Genomic DNA, 16,071 nt, shown 5'->3' with positions numbered 1-16,071 from the left:
GGTAGTTGATATATGACCTTTCCCACTTCTCTGAGATGTCTTTAGACCTACCTCTTGGCTTCCTTCCTTCCTTCCATCCATTAATGAGCCATGCTTTCTTCAATGGGTGAGAATGTACTTTAAAATCTGAAACTCCCAATTACAGGAATAAGTGTTTCAAGTTGAATTAAATTATTGAATTCAATGAAATATGAACTGAATTAAATTGTGACATGTATGACAAGGAAATAGGCTCAGATGGGTTTTAACTGGTTTTGTTTGTTTTTGTGCCTTTGACTCAGTTTTTGTCTATTGGCAACTGCCTGGACAAGTCCCTGAAGTTTTCTTGGCAAGGTTTTTCAGAAGTGGTTTGCCATTGCTGCCTTTCTAGGGCTGAGAGAGAGTGACTGGCCCAAGGTCACCCAGCTGGCTTCATGCCTAGGGCAGGACTAGAACTCACCACCTCCTGGTTTCTAGCTTGATGCCTTCACCACCACACCAAACTGGCTCATACAAGCTTCTAGGCAAGGCTTAAAGTCTTATTTTGAATATATGTTCAGAAAGCAGAGTTCCCAAAAGGCTGGTTTGTGAGCCTGTGTGTGGTGTGAACCTAGCATGTGTACTTAGCTTTGGCTCAAAAAAATTGTACAAACCCAGGCAGTGGGGTTAATTGAATAAACCATGGTTCAACTAACCATGGGTTAGCATGGTGTTCAAATATGTTCCTTAGCCTGGATTCCAAGCTTCTTTAATAAAAGTCACGGAAGGAACATTTCTCTCCCCTTTTTCTTTAGAAGCTCCTGTTTTCCAATGGACATAGCTGAAATGTGGGTTGTCCATGATGCCTCAGAGAGGCCTTTTGGGACAAGAGAGGCAAGGAGGAGAAGAAGACCTTATTTCCTTGAAGTTACCTCATGTATCTAAGTTTGTGACCCTCTTCCTGATACTCATTCTACTTTGCTGTTGTCTCCTCCAGCAATATGGAAAGGTGATTTTCCCATATCAGTGTGGTATAGGGGTTAAGACAGAGTTTCTCAACCTGGGCCACTTTAAGATGTGTGGACTGCAACTCCCAGAATTCCCCAGCCAGCATTCTGAGAGCCAGCATTCTGGGAGTTGAAGTCTTAAACTGGCCCAGGTTGAGAAACCCTGGATTAAGGAGTGGGTCTGGCACTGGAAAGACAGAGGTTCAAGTCCATCTTCAGCCACAAAAGTTCACTAGCTAGCTTCAGTGAGCCAACCTACCTCAAAGGGTTGTTATTGTGTGGAAAAAGGGAAGGGAACAGCATTATGCCTGCTGCCTTGAACTCCTGAACAAAAGGCAGGATATTAATCTAGTAAATAATTAAATTAACCCTCAATAGACAGTGTTTACCCATCATGCTAAAAGCTGGGTTAACAGTCCTCTAAAATAAACCTTATTGGGACTGAATGTAATGACTTCGTTCACACAATGTGCTAAAAGGAAGCCTGGGTTCCCACGAGGCCCTCACAAACTACCCGACTCCATTTTAGCTTATCTCGCATGCTCTGTGAATCTGGCCAGAGTGAAACCAAGAGGAAAATATGTTGTATGTGGGATTTGCATTTATCAGATCCAGATCATCCCCTTTCATTCCCCGTGGCTGCTTGGCTCCTGCTAGAAGTGCCTCCAATCTTCCCTCAGCGATGTTATTTGCAAGTTCTTCTTTTTTTAAAAAAAACCCCACTCTCTGCATGCCTTTGGTGGCCAAGCAGGAGGAGGAGGAAAAGCAAAGGAGGGACCCTGTGGGAGAGCAACCTGTGGAATTTATGGCTCCCCTTAAGCACAGGCCTGATAAGAAGTTAAAAAGCATCTTGGGCCTTTTCAAGCTAGCTACCCCGGAGGCTTTGATGTAGATTATGTTGCAGAATAAGCCAATACTGTTATCCTGGGGATGATATTGGGATGGTCGAAATACACGCTTCTGAGATCCCAGGGCCAGTTTATCGAGCAGTGAACCAAATTGGCTGGAAAAGCTGCAGAGCTGGCACAGTTGGGCATGAATGAGTGATCTCTAAACAACTGCTTTACAAAGAAATGTGTCTGGTCCAGGTGAGGGTGTCCAGGGAAGGTGAGGCTGTGTTACAGTAGCTCACTTCTCTTCATGTTCTCTTCAGAGACCGAATGCCCTCCCCTCAACTCATTGGAATTTACAGTATATAAAGGCTGACAACATACTTTGGCTACATGATGCAAACAGAGGATGGATTAGAAAAAAAAGTCTGCTTGGGAAGACTGATGAAAATAGAAGAAATGGAAGTCAATGGATAAAATTGATGGAGAGGGAGGCATGAAATTAGTTGACATAAGATCTAGTGATGACCATCAATTTAAATGTCTTTAAAGTTGGGGGAGAGGTTCTAAAAATTCATAGAGGATTGATTCATAGATTGATAAATCAGTGCTCTTAGTCCCAGTGGCTTCTCATAATCCTCTGTAAATTGCAGATAAATGCTTTGTGGTGATACCATCTTCAAGTTCTGCTTGCTGGAGGACTCTGATGGGCTAGAAGCAAAACGGATGAGGAGTTGCGGGATCAGGGACAGGATATCTGCAGTTCTCCAGATGTTGGACTACAATTCCATTGGAAGGGCTGCGTGAACCCATTGGATAATTCTTAGCTGTATTCACATAGGACGCTTAACCTGCTCGGGTAAAGCTATAGTAGCTGCATTTGCAGTAAAATACTGATGTTCTTTCATGTGAAGCTTGATTAGCTTTTGGGCCGTGGGGTGGTAATGGTAGTGTGTTGTATAAACCTAGCCTATTTGGTCAGTCCATGTTAATGCATTGCACAAAGAGAGAAAATACGATAATTTATTTTATGAATTAAAGATCAGATGGAATTGAAATGTTGCAAAAATGAGCCTCAGATAATTCATTTCTATTCCAAGTTTTGTTTGTTTGATTCATAGATTGATAAATCAGTGCTCTTAGTCATTGTGGCTTTTCATGATCCTCTGTAAGCCGCAGATAAATGCTATGTGGTGATAACCAAGTCTGCAACATGTTTGACTTCTTCTGCGGTTTGTGAAATGTAAGGTGATTAATGAAAAGCATAAACATTCATGTTTACCTTGATTGTACATTCACTTTACAACAAATTCAAGTTCCTTTTTCTGATTCAAATGGATGTTTAGTTTATAATTTCATAATGGCAACACTAGCAAGCTGTAACTCTCTAAGGTTCTATCAGCCTTGCCATCCCTGTGTAAAAACAAAACTTGGAAGAGAAATGAATTATTTGAGGTTCATTTTCATAACATTTCAATTCCATCTGATCTTTAATGCCTGGTCAAAGATCCACATCTAACTAGAAATTAGAGTCTGAGAGCTGCTTCCCCCAGGGTAGGTGCCTCCCTCCAAGAAAGATGTTCCAGGTTATTTCCTTTGGTTTTATGACATCCTGGGCCTAAACTCATTTCCCAGGAAGGAAATCCTATTGATGTCCGCTGAACTCATTTTGAATGATGGATACACAAGGAGGGAGCACAACTCAATAGCCAAGTCTTAGGAGCTGAAATGGTAGCATCTCAACACTGCTGTGCCACAGGCAGGAGAATATCGTGATAGGAAGTTTGGTATTATCTCAAGGCAGTTTGGATAACTCCTCTAAGTTATAAACTCCCTGCAAACAGAAAGCCAGCACAGTAGGCAACTAGGAGGCATTTATAGTAATTCCCAACTCCCAGGATGGTTGCAATTTATTTATTTTTATTTATAATATAATGTAAATTTTGCCTTTTTTGCACTATGTACTCAAGGCTGCTAAGAAGAGGCATAAATGAAAACAGTACCAGAAAGAACATAGAAGCAGAAATGTTAACCCTAGGAAGAATGAATAAAAATGAGTGTGTGTGTGTGTGTCAGCTGAAGAACATGTGCTTCTGGAAGGATGATCCCCAATGCTACCAATGGAAAACCAATCAGCTCCTATTCTTTTTTTTCCTTACAGATTTTTCTGCTATTGGAAAAAAGAAGAATCTGTGGGAAAATATGCATGACTTTTTTATGGGTTAAACTTCTTGTCAGATTCTGTGGAAGAGGCTGTCCCAGTGCACAATAAAAACAACTTATTAATAACAATAAATTATCTTAGGTTTCGCTAAGCATCTCTAGGAATAAGAGGAAGAGCCACTAGAAAGAGTCTTGCTCCTGCTAAAAGTGCCTCAGATGTTGGTGGAATGAGGAGAGGTGTTTTTCAGGGGATCTAGGCAGACTTTATGTAAAGCTTACATTATATCAGTCCATAATATAACCTTTGTTGTGTTAGGACAGAAGCATGAAACCAAGTAAAAGAGACAACTTTGATGGCAGTTTACTATTTGCTGTCATCACTAATGGAGAGTCCTGCTATTAAGAAACTGTTGGTGGCTTTCTCTTTCTCCTGAAGATACCTGGAGAAATCTTCTCCCCGCAACTTTTTTGCTCAGCTTTAAATTATGTAAGATACATGAAGCAAGATCAAAACATGACTGTAATGAAAAAAATGTACATAAGGTTGTAAAATAAAAGAAAGTATAGCTGAGATTTTCTACAAAACCAAGACATTTTATAACTTCTGTCACTTGCGTTTACGTCACAAGACTTCTAGTTTTTGACTAGGTTCATAAATGGCTTCCTTAGTCAAGGCTTGCTGAATAAATCACAATTATCAGAGTTAGCATAGGTCGAGTCTTAAGCCAAAAACAAACAAGTCACAGTTTGCCTTAGTATGATCTGCAACTCAGGTCCATGTTATTTGTTTGTGAATTTGAGCAATCTGTGTCTGTTAAAAGTTCCATTGAATTTCATGGGATGAAAAAGTAAAGTCAAGCTCAATTCCTGCTGACTTCATGGATATGGCTCTTCCAGGTTTTTTGGAAGTAGTTCAGAAGTGGTTTGGTGGTGCTTTCTTCCAGCAAATGATAGACCCTGCCATCTCACATATCTGGAAGGCCGCAGGTTGAAAAAAAGCTGCTATTTAGGACCCTTGGAAGATGTATAGAACCCAGTTGCCTAGGGTAAGGAGAGATCCTATTTTTATAAACTCATTTTAAAATATTATCTATAAAATGCCTGCCTAGATAGATGGATGGATATTAACCCCTCCTGTTGCAAGAATAACTTCTATCAGTGTAAAAAGAAGAAGCAATTTGTCTTTTCTCTTGCATGTTTTCAAAATCTCTTTTCTATGAAATTATGTCAGAACTCAGATCTCCCACCTGCTTTGCATTCAAAGCATTGGATAGACTGAATCCCTCCTAGGAAGTGATCCTTTTTCCAAGGTTCCCTGAGGACCCATTACCAAACAGGCATTTGAATCTGATATATGCTATCCAAAAAAAAAAAAAAAAAAGGTTTCTGTTGTGGCTTAGCTATATCATCAGTTCTCCAATTAATTTCAAATAATCATTTCAGAGTTGACGTGCGTCTTTCTCTTTTGCCTCCTGAACTGTTTTTTTCACTTGTGGAAAACATAACATGGCATTTTACAGCTCAATCGTGGGTAATAAACACAATGGTAAACATAGGTGGAGTACTAACTGCATGGAAATCTGTGGAGGAAAAAAAAACCTAAGTTGCTGCCAAGATCCAGAGGGATTATCTGCCTCTTCCCAGGAGCCTGCGGTTTTTCTCCAAAATTCCTTATTGGGAAGGGCTGCTCTAGAACCTTCACCTTTAAAACGCTTTTTTCTACATTTATTAAACCTTCACCCGCAGGACTACTTCCTGGATTTGACTCTATTCTGAAGTTTGTGCTGCAAAGTCTCAAACATTTTCTTGACTCGAGAAAGAGACTTCTTTTTCTTCTTTCTTTTCATATCGCTAAATATGTTTATTTATTTATTATTCACATTTCTATCACCGCCCATCTCCCCCTAAAAGAAAAATGTTCCCCATTTTTCTTTTCTCTAGATGGTGCTTCTGAGTTGAGTTGCTTGTTGAAGATGATGGAAGCAGCTACTGCTGATCTTCTTTTCTGTTGCACATATTTCCATGATTCTGTAGTCTTCCTGGCTCTTATATTTCTAATAATAAAAGGCCAAAGGGAGGAGTTTCAATACGATGTCTAATCTTGAGATTGACATTAAGGATGGCAAGAAGGTGCAGAGATGTTTGGACAATGAAAAAATTCACAGTAGGGTTGTGCAAGGTCTTAAAGTGGTGCTTCACACTGACGAAGGCTTGGTGGAAGCACCTTAATGAAGAGAAGCTTCTCTCTGCTTCTAGGCCATGGAATGGCTGTGCCACTTCACTTTGCTTCAAAAAGGCAGTTTCTGCACAGGAATCACTTTTCTAGAAGTGAGGCAGCCAGTTCAGGTTGATTGGCCTTGCCTTAATACTTCCAGGTATTTCTTATGCTTCTAGAAAAGTAATTTTACTTAAGGTACAGCACATTCTCTGTGAAAGGTTCCCTGTGCAAGCACCGAGTCATGTCTGACCCTTTGGGGGGACGATGCTTTCACTACTTTTTCTTGGCAGACTACAGAGTAGGGTGGTCTGCCATTGTCTTCTCCAGTTGTCACCTTCCCCAGCAAGCTGGGTGCTCATTTTACTGACCTCGAAAGGATGGAAGGCTGAGTCGACCTGAGCCAGCTACCCAAGGATCCAGCTTCCGCTGGGATTGAACTCGGGTCATGGGGAGAGTTTCAGTTGTAATGCTGCCGCCTGCCACTCTGCGCCACTCGAGGATGTATTTGTATTTGGTAAACGTTCTCTGTGCACAGCCTTAGTTCATACATACGCCTTGGCAACTTTGTAATTAAAGAAATGTAGAATTACCATATTCCCCCAATGAGGATTTCATTAAAATTCTCTTCCCTTTTGAAATAAATTCCTAAAGCAATTTCTCTTTGGAGAACAGTAGAAAACAGCATAGGACAATGCTTCTGCAGAACACCAGTGCAATATATTAACGTATTTTTGTTCCTATTTGATCCCTTATTTCAAATTCACTGTCTTAAGCTTTTTGCAGTTGGTGGAATTAATGTTCTTCCCTACTGGTTACACTGGACTGCAGGTTGTAGCAACTTGTTTGAGTGAGTATCTCTTAATGAAACAACCCCCCCCCCCCAATCTTAGGAAGAAAGCCTTTTGCCTAGTCGTAGTCATCTGTCTCATGGGCTACAGTTTTGCCTGCAGGATTTATTCCGTACAGAATAGAATTCCAAGAAGGACTGCCCCCACCTTCTTGAAATGGAGGGACCTACTGTAAACACAGCTTTCCTAATTAATTAAATAATAATAAAAAGAACTAAAGATCAAGGATGGCAAACCTGCAGCTCTTCAGTCATTTGGTACTATGATACCTAATATCCTCCTCAGCTGAAGATGTTGGGTGTTAGGGAGTCCATCATGGCCAAAAGATGCCATGTGAGGGAGGATGGGTGGTAGGTTGCAGAAGGCTGCGCCAAAGTATGGGGCATTTTCAAGATGCTATCACTTTCCTCCCCATATTGTTAGGTTGTTTGAACCAAAAGATCAATTCCATTTTTAGCTGACCCACCATCCTCCCACATGTCATATTACTACACCTGGCTAACAGCATTTAAATATTCTAAAGTCTGCAGTCCTATATCCCTTTACTCGGGAACAAGTTCTATTGTAAATGGCTTTAAAATTCAAATTCATTTCTGTTCTTTTAGAGATGAACATGGAAATTGGTGAAGAATTATTTGCTAGCATTCATAAAGCTGGCAGTGAGAACTGGACCAATTTTTCACTTTCCTAATTTTCATAGCTCATCTGAATTATTAATATATAATCTGCAATTTTGGTAAATGAACGGGAGTTGTTATGCTTTGAATTCCCCACCTCCAGCCAGCTCTTTAAAATTATCTTTGGAGTAGAAAGGGATATACAAAATGTTGATTTTTCTACTAAGCTTCCAACAACTACAAACTTAAAAAAAACAAAAAACCCCACCTATCAAAAATGATCCTACAGCACCACCTTGTGCTTAATTTTGTAAAACCAAGTGAGACAGATATGGTCCTCCTCCCCTTGTGGCAAAGTCAAGCACCGAAGAGGTCTAATTAATTCAAGTCTCCTGCTGCATGAATCGGTCGGATAAGAAGTATTAGGAACAGCTGGGATTCGAATCCTTGTGCTACCGTCTAATCTTCCAGGGATTAGATTCTTCAAGGGGATTTCTCTCTCTAGAACAGGGAGGGGAAAGACTTGATTCTCTGGATGTTAGTCATAGAATCAAAGAGTTGATGGTGGGCAGTTAGGCCCTGAACTCTTAACACGCCTGCTCAGTACAGAAGTTCAGATTAAAACGTCTCTGACAGATGGCTGGTCAAATTCTGCCTGAACACACCCAGAGATTATGAGTTCTCTCTCTCTTTCAGTTACCAGTTCCACTGTCAATATTTTTTTGTGCCTTCAAGTCAGTGTTGACTCCTGGAGACTGCCTGTACGAGTCCCTGCAGTTTTGTTGCAAAGTTTCAGAAGTGGTTTGCCAGTTCCTTCTTCCTAGGATGAGAGAGGATGACTGGCCCAAAGTCACCCAGCTGGCTTTGTGCCTAAGGCAGGAGTAGAACTCAGTCTCCTGGTTTTTATCCTGGTGCCTCAACCACTACACCAAACTGGCTAAAACTGTTATGGGCAGGGGATACCCAAGCAATCAGGGTAGAGAGTCAATCATGTGACTGGCCAATGTTGGAAGCTGCTCTGCAAGGTTCTATAGGCATGTCTGTTTGCTTTTATATACTTCTAAAGGCCCTACAATGGCTTTCAGAAATTCCTCACCTAATCTGTGGGTACAGAAATTAGGTGAATGATTTGTCTGAATTCTGAAGGCAAGGAAGAATTCTCCACCAATTTCTTAAGGACAGGATTTCCTTCTTAATGGTGACAGTAGCAGCTATTGAAAAAGTCCCATGTGAAAAGTTTCCATGTGATGTTTTCTCTCTGAACAAAACATTGATTTTTGGTGATACAGCCTCCTCTCCCTTATGACTTGAACAAAGATCAAAACAGTTGCATTAAGTTTCTGAAACCTTAAAGCATCTGTTGTGCTCCATAAAGCCACCCAAGATCCTGCTGAAAAAGGGCTGAAAGTTTCAGGTCTCACCATAATATAATGGCATCAGTGGCCATACCCATGCAACCTTTGGTAGACATATATCTTCATGAAACCATCTTTCCTACCAGCTGTAAAGTCTGTGCCATATGTCATAACTGCCTGAGTGCTGCTTAGGCATAACTGCAAGTCAAAATACAACTGACAATTGCAGTGTTCCATAGCTTATTATTAACCAACATGAATAGGAATTGGAGGAAGCTTTCAGAGGAAGCACAGTAGTGTGGGGAATTCAATACAAAAGGGATACATATCTTTTTTTTTTAAATGTCTCCTTTTTAGGACATATAGACTATCATATGTGGGCTGCACAAATACAGATGGCTGCTAGATAGCAGTAAAGAGTTAGGATTTTCTGTGTCACTTTTTTACCATCTAGTGCGGTGTTTCTCAACTGCTGGGGAATTCTGGGAGTTGAAGTCCAGACATCTTAAAGCTGCCAAGGTTGAGAAACACTGACCTAGCAGTTTTCTAAGTTTTGCAGGCCAGATATAATATGCCTAATACCAGGCTCATCCTCAGTTCTTGCTAACTGTAGCACAAAGATGCCACGCTAACCATGTCTAAAGGGTGAGTCAACACCATGTTGTCATCCCCAGCCCATTATGGAGGCAATTTCAATTTGTGTTTAGCTGCTCCAGTTTTAAAGGAGTGTTTTCCCTCTTCTCCCAGTACAAATCTTGCCAGGGACATGACCTACAACACTTTATCAATGAGTTGGTGATGAGGTACTTACAAGTTTGGATATGCCCAGCTCCTATTGGCCATGTTAGGCTGCTGCAGGCATGCCCCCTTCCCTCTGGGCACTGGGCACTGACCCCCGGCCATTTTGGCTTCAGCTGCAGGGAAGACCAGGCCTCTGGTTTTTGCAAAAGCATCTGCCTGGGGAGCGTTAGCCAGGCATTATGCGGCTGCTCGCATACCCGCTTTTCTGAAAGTGCGGTCAGACTGACTTTTAAACTCAGATTTAATGCACATTTGAAAGATCTGTGTTTTACAAACAGGAATAATGCTGTCACAAACAAGTGCATTGAAGTTGTTCCACTGTTTCACTAAGAAGGAGTTTTGAGTGTCCATATTTGTTGCTCTTTTTATTACTTGAGGGAGCACTGTTTTTGCGTTCTCCATGGGCTACTTCCCGGTGCCATTATTTGTGGTAAGTTGCTTGCAGTGCTGCTCTTCCCTTCTTTATTGTTCCCTTCCACTTCACTCTACATCGCTCAGTGGTGCCTGTTACCTAAATGGCAGGTTGCATATGCAAGGGAGTGGGGCACAATAGAGCAGCCTAGGTGAACCTTGCCACCAGCCCATTATGCTTGTGACCAGTTGTTTGGGGCATTTCTGATCAAAGGCACAGTATAAAAAGAAATGGGTAACTAGAAATGTGGGATGCTCTGATTTTGATAGTACACTTGTGAGTCTGAGTCCTGAGAACTTCATGAGATCTGTTGCATGGTCCAGCAGAGGCCCTGTTTGCCACTTGGAATAGAGAGGTGGCTGGGGCCTTGGACAGGATCGCGCCTGTGCGACCTCTCTTACCCCATCGAACCCGAAACTCCCCGTGGTTCACGGAGGAGCTGAGTGTTCTGAAGAGGATTAAGAGACGTCCAGAGCACCACTGGAGGAAGTCAAAGACCAAATCGCCGAACACTGGTTAGAGCTGCTATTAAGGCCTGCCTGGTGGCGATAAGAGTGGCAAAGCACCAATACTTCTCTGCCCTTATCGCATCCACGGCCCTGTTTAAAATCACTTGATCCCTTTGGGGGACGGTGGGCCTAGTGAGCCACCTACAGGGCCATGTGGAGGGAGGGGTTGTTTCCATCTGTCTTTAAGGAGGTGTTGGTACAGGCCCTCCTCAAGGAACCATTGCTGGACCCTACTGTATTGGACAATTTTCATCCAGTCTCCCACCTCCCCTTTTTGGGGAAAGTGGTTGAGAAAGTGGTGGCATTACAGCTCCAGAGGGTTTTGGATAAAACGGATTATCTAGACCCCTTGCAGTCAGGTTTCAGGCCCGGATATGGGATGGAAACAGCACTGGTTGCACTTACGGATGATCTCTGGCGGGAGCAGGATGGTGGCAGTGCATCCATCCTTGTTCTTCTTGATCTCTCAGCGGCTTTCGATACCATCGACCATGGTATCCTTTTGGGGCAGCTCAGGGAGTTGGGGGTGGGCAGCGTGGTTTTGAGCTGGTTCACCTCCTTCCTCCAGGGCCGGTCCCAGTCGGTGGTGATGGGGGGGAGAGATCCAACCCTCGACCCCTCCATTGTGGGGTGCCACAGGGTTTGGTTCTCTCTCCTCTCCTATTCAACATCTACATGAAACGGCTGGGTGAGATCATCCGTCACCACAGGATGAGGTATCATCAGTATGCTGATGATACTCAATTGTATATCTCCATCCCAGGTGAAGTAAGTGATGCTGTGGCTGCCCTTTCCAGGTGCCTGGAGGCTGTGGGGGCCTGGATGGGGAACAACAGGCTTCAGCTGAATCCTGGTAAGACGGAGTGGCTGTGGGTTAAGGGCTCTTCCGTATCGGGACTTGGTCATCTTTGGCTCTGGATGGGGCTGCACTGCCCCAGACAGACCTGGTGCATAACTTGGGGGTCTTCTTGGACTCACAGCTCCTGCTCAAAAAGCAGGTGGCAGCTGTGGACAGAAGGGCCTTTGCGCAGCTTTGTGTTGTGCACCAGTTACGCCCCTTCCTGGACCGGGAAGCCCTTCAAACAGTCATTCATGCTCTTGTTATCTCCCATATTGACTACTGCAATGTGTTCTACATGGGGCTACCCTTGAAGAGTATCCGGAAGCTTCAGCTGGTCCAGAATGCAGCCGCGCGGGCTATTTGTGGTGCACATATAACACCCTTGCTACGCGAGCTGCATGGGGTACCAGTTTGCTTCTGGGTCCAATTCAAGGTGTTGGTTATCACCTTTAAAGCCCTACATGGCATGGGGCCAGGTTACCTGTGGGACCGCCTCTTCTCTGTTACATCTACCTGCCCCACCTGATCTTGCAGAGAGGGCATGCTGAGGACACCGTCAGTAAGAGAATTCCGTCTGGTGGGGTCCAGGAGGCAGGCCTTCTCTGCAGTAGCACCTGCCCTTTGGAACATCTTGCCCCTGGAGGTGAGGCTAGCCCCATCGCTCCTGGCCTTTCGGAGAAACTTGAAGACCTGGCTCTGCCAGCTGGCCTGGGGAGGAGAGGAGTCATGCCTAGGGTTGGCTAGTGCCTTGAAGTACCCCTTCCACGCAAAGACTGAATGAGATACAGCCATCTGGACTTTATTTTATTAATAATATGTTATTTTATAATGTATTTTATATATTTATTGTTTTAATGAGTATTTTGTTGTAAACCGCCCAGAGTCTCTCCAGTGGGAGGAGATGGGCGGTGACAAATTTGATAGATAAATAAATAAATAAACTTCCTGAGAACCTCTCTGCCCTTTGGATTCACAAGATCTGATGGCAAAACTTGGTCAGCCACTACATGCTACCATATTAACCATCTGGTCCTTGACCCAATTTGGATACTATGGAAATAATCTGAACAGTCCATGGTCAGTTCAGTGATGGAAGATTCCTTTTAGTGAAATCTTTGGATCTAGCATGTACGTGAGCAAATCTCCAAGATCATAATCTTCCTATGGTCACTGTGGTTTTTCATTCCTCCTCCAATTGTTTTTCAGAGAATGTGACAAAGAAGCCACAATAAAAAATCACCTTTATTTTCAATGTACATTTTCAGCCTACATTTCAGAAAGTCTATACAAACGTATTAGCTTGTTAAAAACTATGTACTACTTTTCTGTAAAATGTGTACAATTGAAAGAGTCAAAATATCAAAAGCATAGATAATAATTAGATTGACAAGATAAAATTAGCACAAAGCAGCAGCAATATCTCTGTAAAACTGTAAAAAAGAATAGGTCATCAGAATAAAATGATCATCTCTGCCCAAAATAAAGAAAGAACAGATCTGAACATATTTAATATAACAGTGGGAACTGAGAATTTAAAATAATTTCACACAATACCTATTAAAGGATTTAGAATTAAGCTATTTGATCATAATGAATATCTGAAGCCACATATGACAAATCGATGATAACAAGTGGTATATTATAGAGACATACAGAGGCATCATAGCAAGCTCCCATTCAGAAATCCACAGAGTAATTTCTGCATCCTGCTACATATAATTGGCCCTTCATGAACATCTGCACTTCACAGAGACAACAGTAGCATCAGAAGAAAGCCAGTCATTTAATTCAGGTATGACTTACACTGAGGCTAGAATACATGCATACGGCCAGTTGTCTGTAGATATGCCGGAGTATCCAACAGCAACCTGTCATTCTGTCATCAAGAATCAAAGAGGAATCATCCTTTGATTTATATTCCAGCCTCAATGTTGATTATGATGAAATTAAATTTAAAAAATAATTTATAAATTTGCCCTAATCCCCAAACTATTTTCAAAGGTGAGGTCTGAAATCTGGAATTGAAATTGCCATAAAAATTTAAAGAAGATAGCATCTTTTGATTTTGGCAGGCATCAGATACGAAATATAAGGTATATAAAAGCACATACTGAAAGCAACTGCATGTCAACTATAAGAGATAGTTAAATATTACAGTAATGCAGTTGCCCACTCCTGTCACATGTTGCCACACGTTAATTACCAAGTATAAACATTGTAATAAATTTTGAAGTCTGATATCAATTCATACTGAATATTCATTCAATCAATGATTTAAATACTGAAAAAGTTATCAAAACTCCATAATACTGAAGATAACTGTAGAGAACAAATTGGCTTTAGTGGTCAACAAATATTTTAGGATTTGATTATTCCTCCCAGGGTTCTCAGTTGTCAAATGGCTGTTCCCATTTGGCTAGAATATCCCTGATCATCTGCTGCTGGCTCAGTAGAGCAGATGTTTACTTTAGGATAACAGCAGAATCGATTACTTGTGTGGTGTGAATGCGGCCATTATGAGTCACCTATCAAATCATGTCATATTTTAACTATGAAATATAAAGCAGCTAAGTTCTACTGATTTTACAGTATTAACTCTGGATCAAGTCCATTGGAGACTATAGGCGACTGGACAATCTAAGTTAGCATCTTTGATTCTCTTTCTTTTCTATTATGCTCCCGAACTCAACAAGTCTTTTGTAGATTTTTTGCTGCCCAGCCTTTTATTTAGAGAGACAGAGAGGGTGTATCACTTTGTACACCCCCCTGCTTTCTTTGTTCTGTGTTCAGCATTCCCAGAGCTTTTCTTGGTGCTCTTGGAGAATACCTGTCCCCTGCTTCTCGTCAAACAAAAGTGGCCAAGGAGTTAGATCTGTTGTAAGGCATTTCTGTGGTCTAAACCTTAGTTCCCCAAATCTTCCACCAACCTATCTGCTCCACCTGACTTACAGCTGGCATGCCAAAAACAAAGCACCATCCTCCACCATTTTTATAATTGGTAATTAAGCTTCTGGGCCTGATATGGACTTACAGCATATCATTCTTACAAAATAAAAAGGGTGGGTGGCTAAAGAAGGAAGAACAGGTGGTGAGAAGTACGTTGGAGGTCTTGGAAAGGATGGTAAGAAGCATCCTAACCAGGTTGCCTTCAATAGGTGCTTTGTGATCGGCCACATCTGCCATAGCAGTTACTGTATTTTGTAATAGTGCCTGCAGTTTGCTCTCAAAATCCTAAACATATTTTGACCCCAAAAGTTTGGGTTCCCTTGTTTCGATTTCACTTGAAATTTTCTTGCATTCCTCCCCAAATACTGTTTTTCTGGATTTTACCAGTCTCGGTAACAATACATAAAGAGCTCCAGTTTTTTTTGCTTGATAACACCTTTTACTTATCTTTAACTTTGCTATGAAATAGTATTAAAGAAGCATGTGGCCTGCAGGCAGGTTCACAAATAATCTACCAAGTTCACTGTTTCCATTAATATCCACACCTGGATGCCTGTCCTTCTTACAGCTGACATAACCCTTTGGATTAGGATATAATGTAGTTGCAATTAGTTGAACTGTGTGAGTTAAGATCAGGCTATAATACATTCATGTTTGGGAATTTCAGTTACAAATATATGTATATATTTTTACTCTTTGCCTCTGCTTGAAATACAGAGATCTGGAATGTTGACCTTGACTTTAGTTATGCATGCAATTTTGAAAGAAATTCAACAACATGTGAGCCAACCACTCTTTAAAAATTAGGGTTGTATAAAAATGATCCATCTTATTGATGAAACTGAAGAAAGAGACTTGAGCTAAATTTCAGTTGAGAAACAAAAGGTGGATAGAATTGATTTGAGAAATTCAATGGCAGTAGCAGCAAATCTTTTAGGGGAGGCAAAGTAATCTTGTTTTGATTTCTGCAGCTTATATGGCTTATTTTGTAAAGAAAAAAAAGTCTGCTTTATTATTCCCTTGCAGTATCTTCATCCAACAGAGGAATCGTGAACTGCAGTGACTCTGCTTCTCTCCTCCCATGTGGATTGCACTTGGAACTGGAAACATGCTTAGAGGTATCAGTATTATCTGTCTGACATGCCTAAATTATAGGATGTGAACATAAACAGCAGAATTAACACCAACATTACCAGTGCAACAATATTATACAGCTCCAATACTTTCAGTATTTTACATGTTTTTCTTGACGAGGTGTAGGTGAATTATATGACCAGTGTGAAGAAGTCCCATGGCACCTAAAAAACTAGCCCATGTGTTGTGGTAGAAGGCTTTTGTGAAGCAAAGCCTAATTTTTCTTCTGGTCCCTCATCTTTATTCTCACCTACTGGACAGGTCACTCCCGGTGCAACCTTTTCTGATGCAAATATAGGCAATATGTTGTCATGGAATTAAATAGTTAACCAGTTGCTCCTTGATGCAGGATCATTGGGGGTTGCTCAGATTTAGGAGATGACCTCTTCCATGGACTAAGGATGAGGGGAATGAAATGTAAGGGAGAATCAA

The 16,071-nt window shown here is 41.6% G+C and overlaps 1 protein-coding gene across 1 annotated transcript in view; it reads right to left on the bottom strand.

The window, feature by feature from the left end:
- Nucleotides 1-14,334: 14,334 nt before the first annotated feature.
- Nucleotides 14,335-16,071, bottom strand: part of FLT3 (fms related receptor tyrosine kinase 3) — an 80,705-nt gene continuing 78,968 nt past the window's right edge. Inside the window, exon 25 of the mRNA XM_063305737.1 lies at nt 14,335-15,649. Coding sequence (XP_063161807.1) covers nt 15,518-15,649 — 132 coding nt within the window. The 3' untranslated portion in view covers nt 14,335-15,517. The remainder of the gene's footprint in view (nt 15,650-16,071) is intronic.

This window comes from Candoia aspera, chromosome 5 (assembly GCF_035149785.1).
Source record: "Candoia aspera isolate rCanAsp1 chromosome 5, rCanAsp1.hap2, whole genome shotgun sequence".
Lineage (NCBI taxonomy): Eukaryota > Metazoa > Chordata > Lepidosauria > Squamata > Boidae > Candoia > Candoia aspera.
Note: the sequence above shows the minus strand (reverse complement) of the source record. Positions and strands in the feature narration are given on the sequence as shown.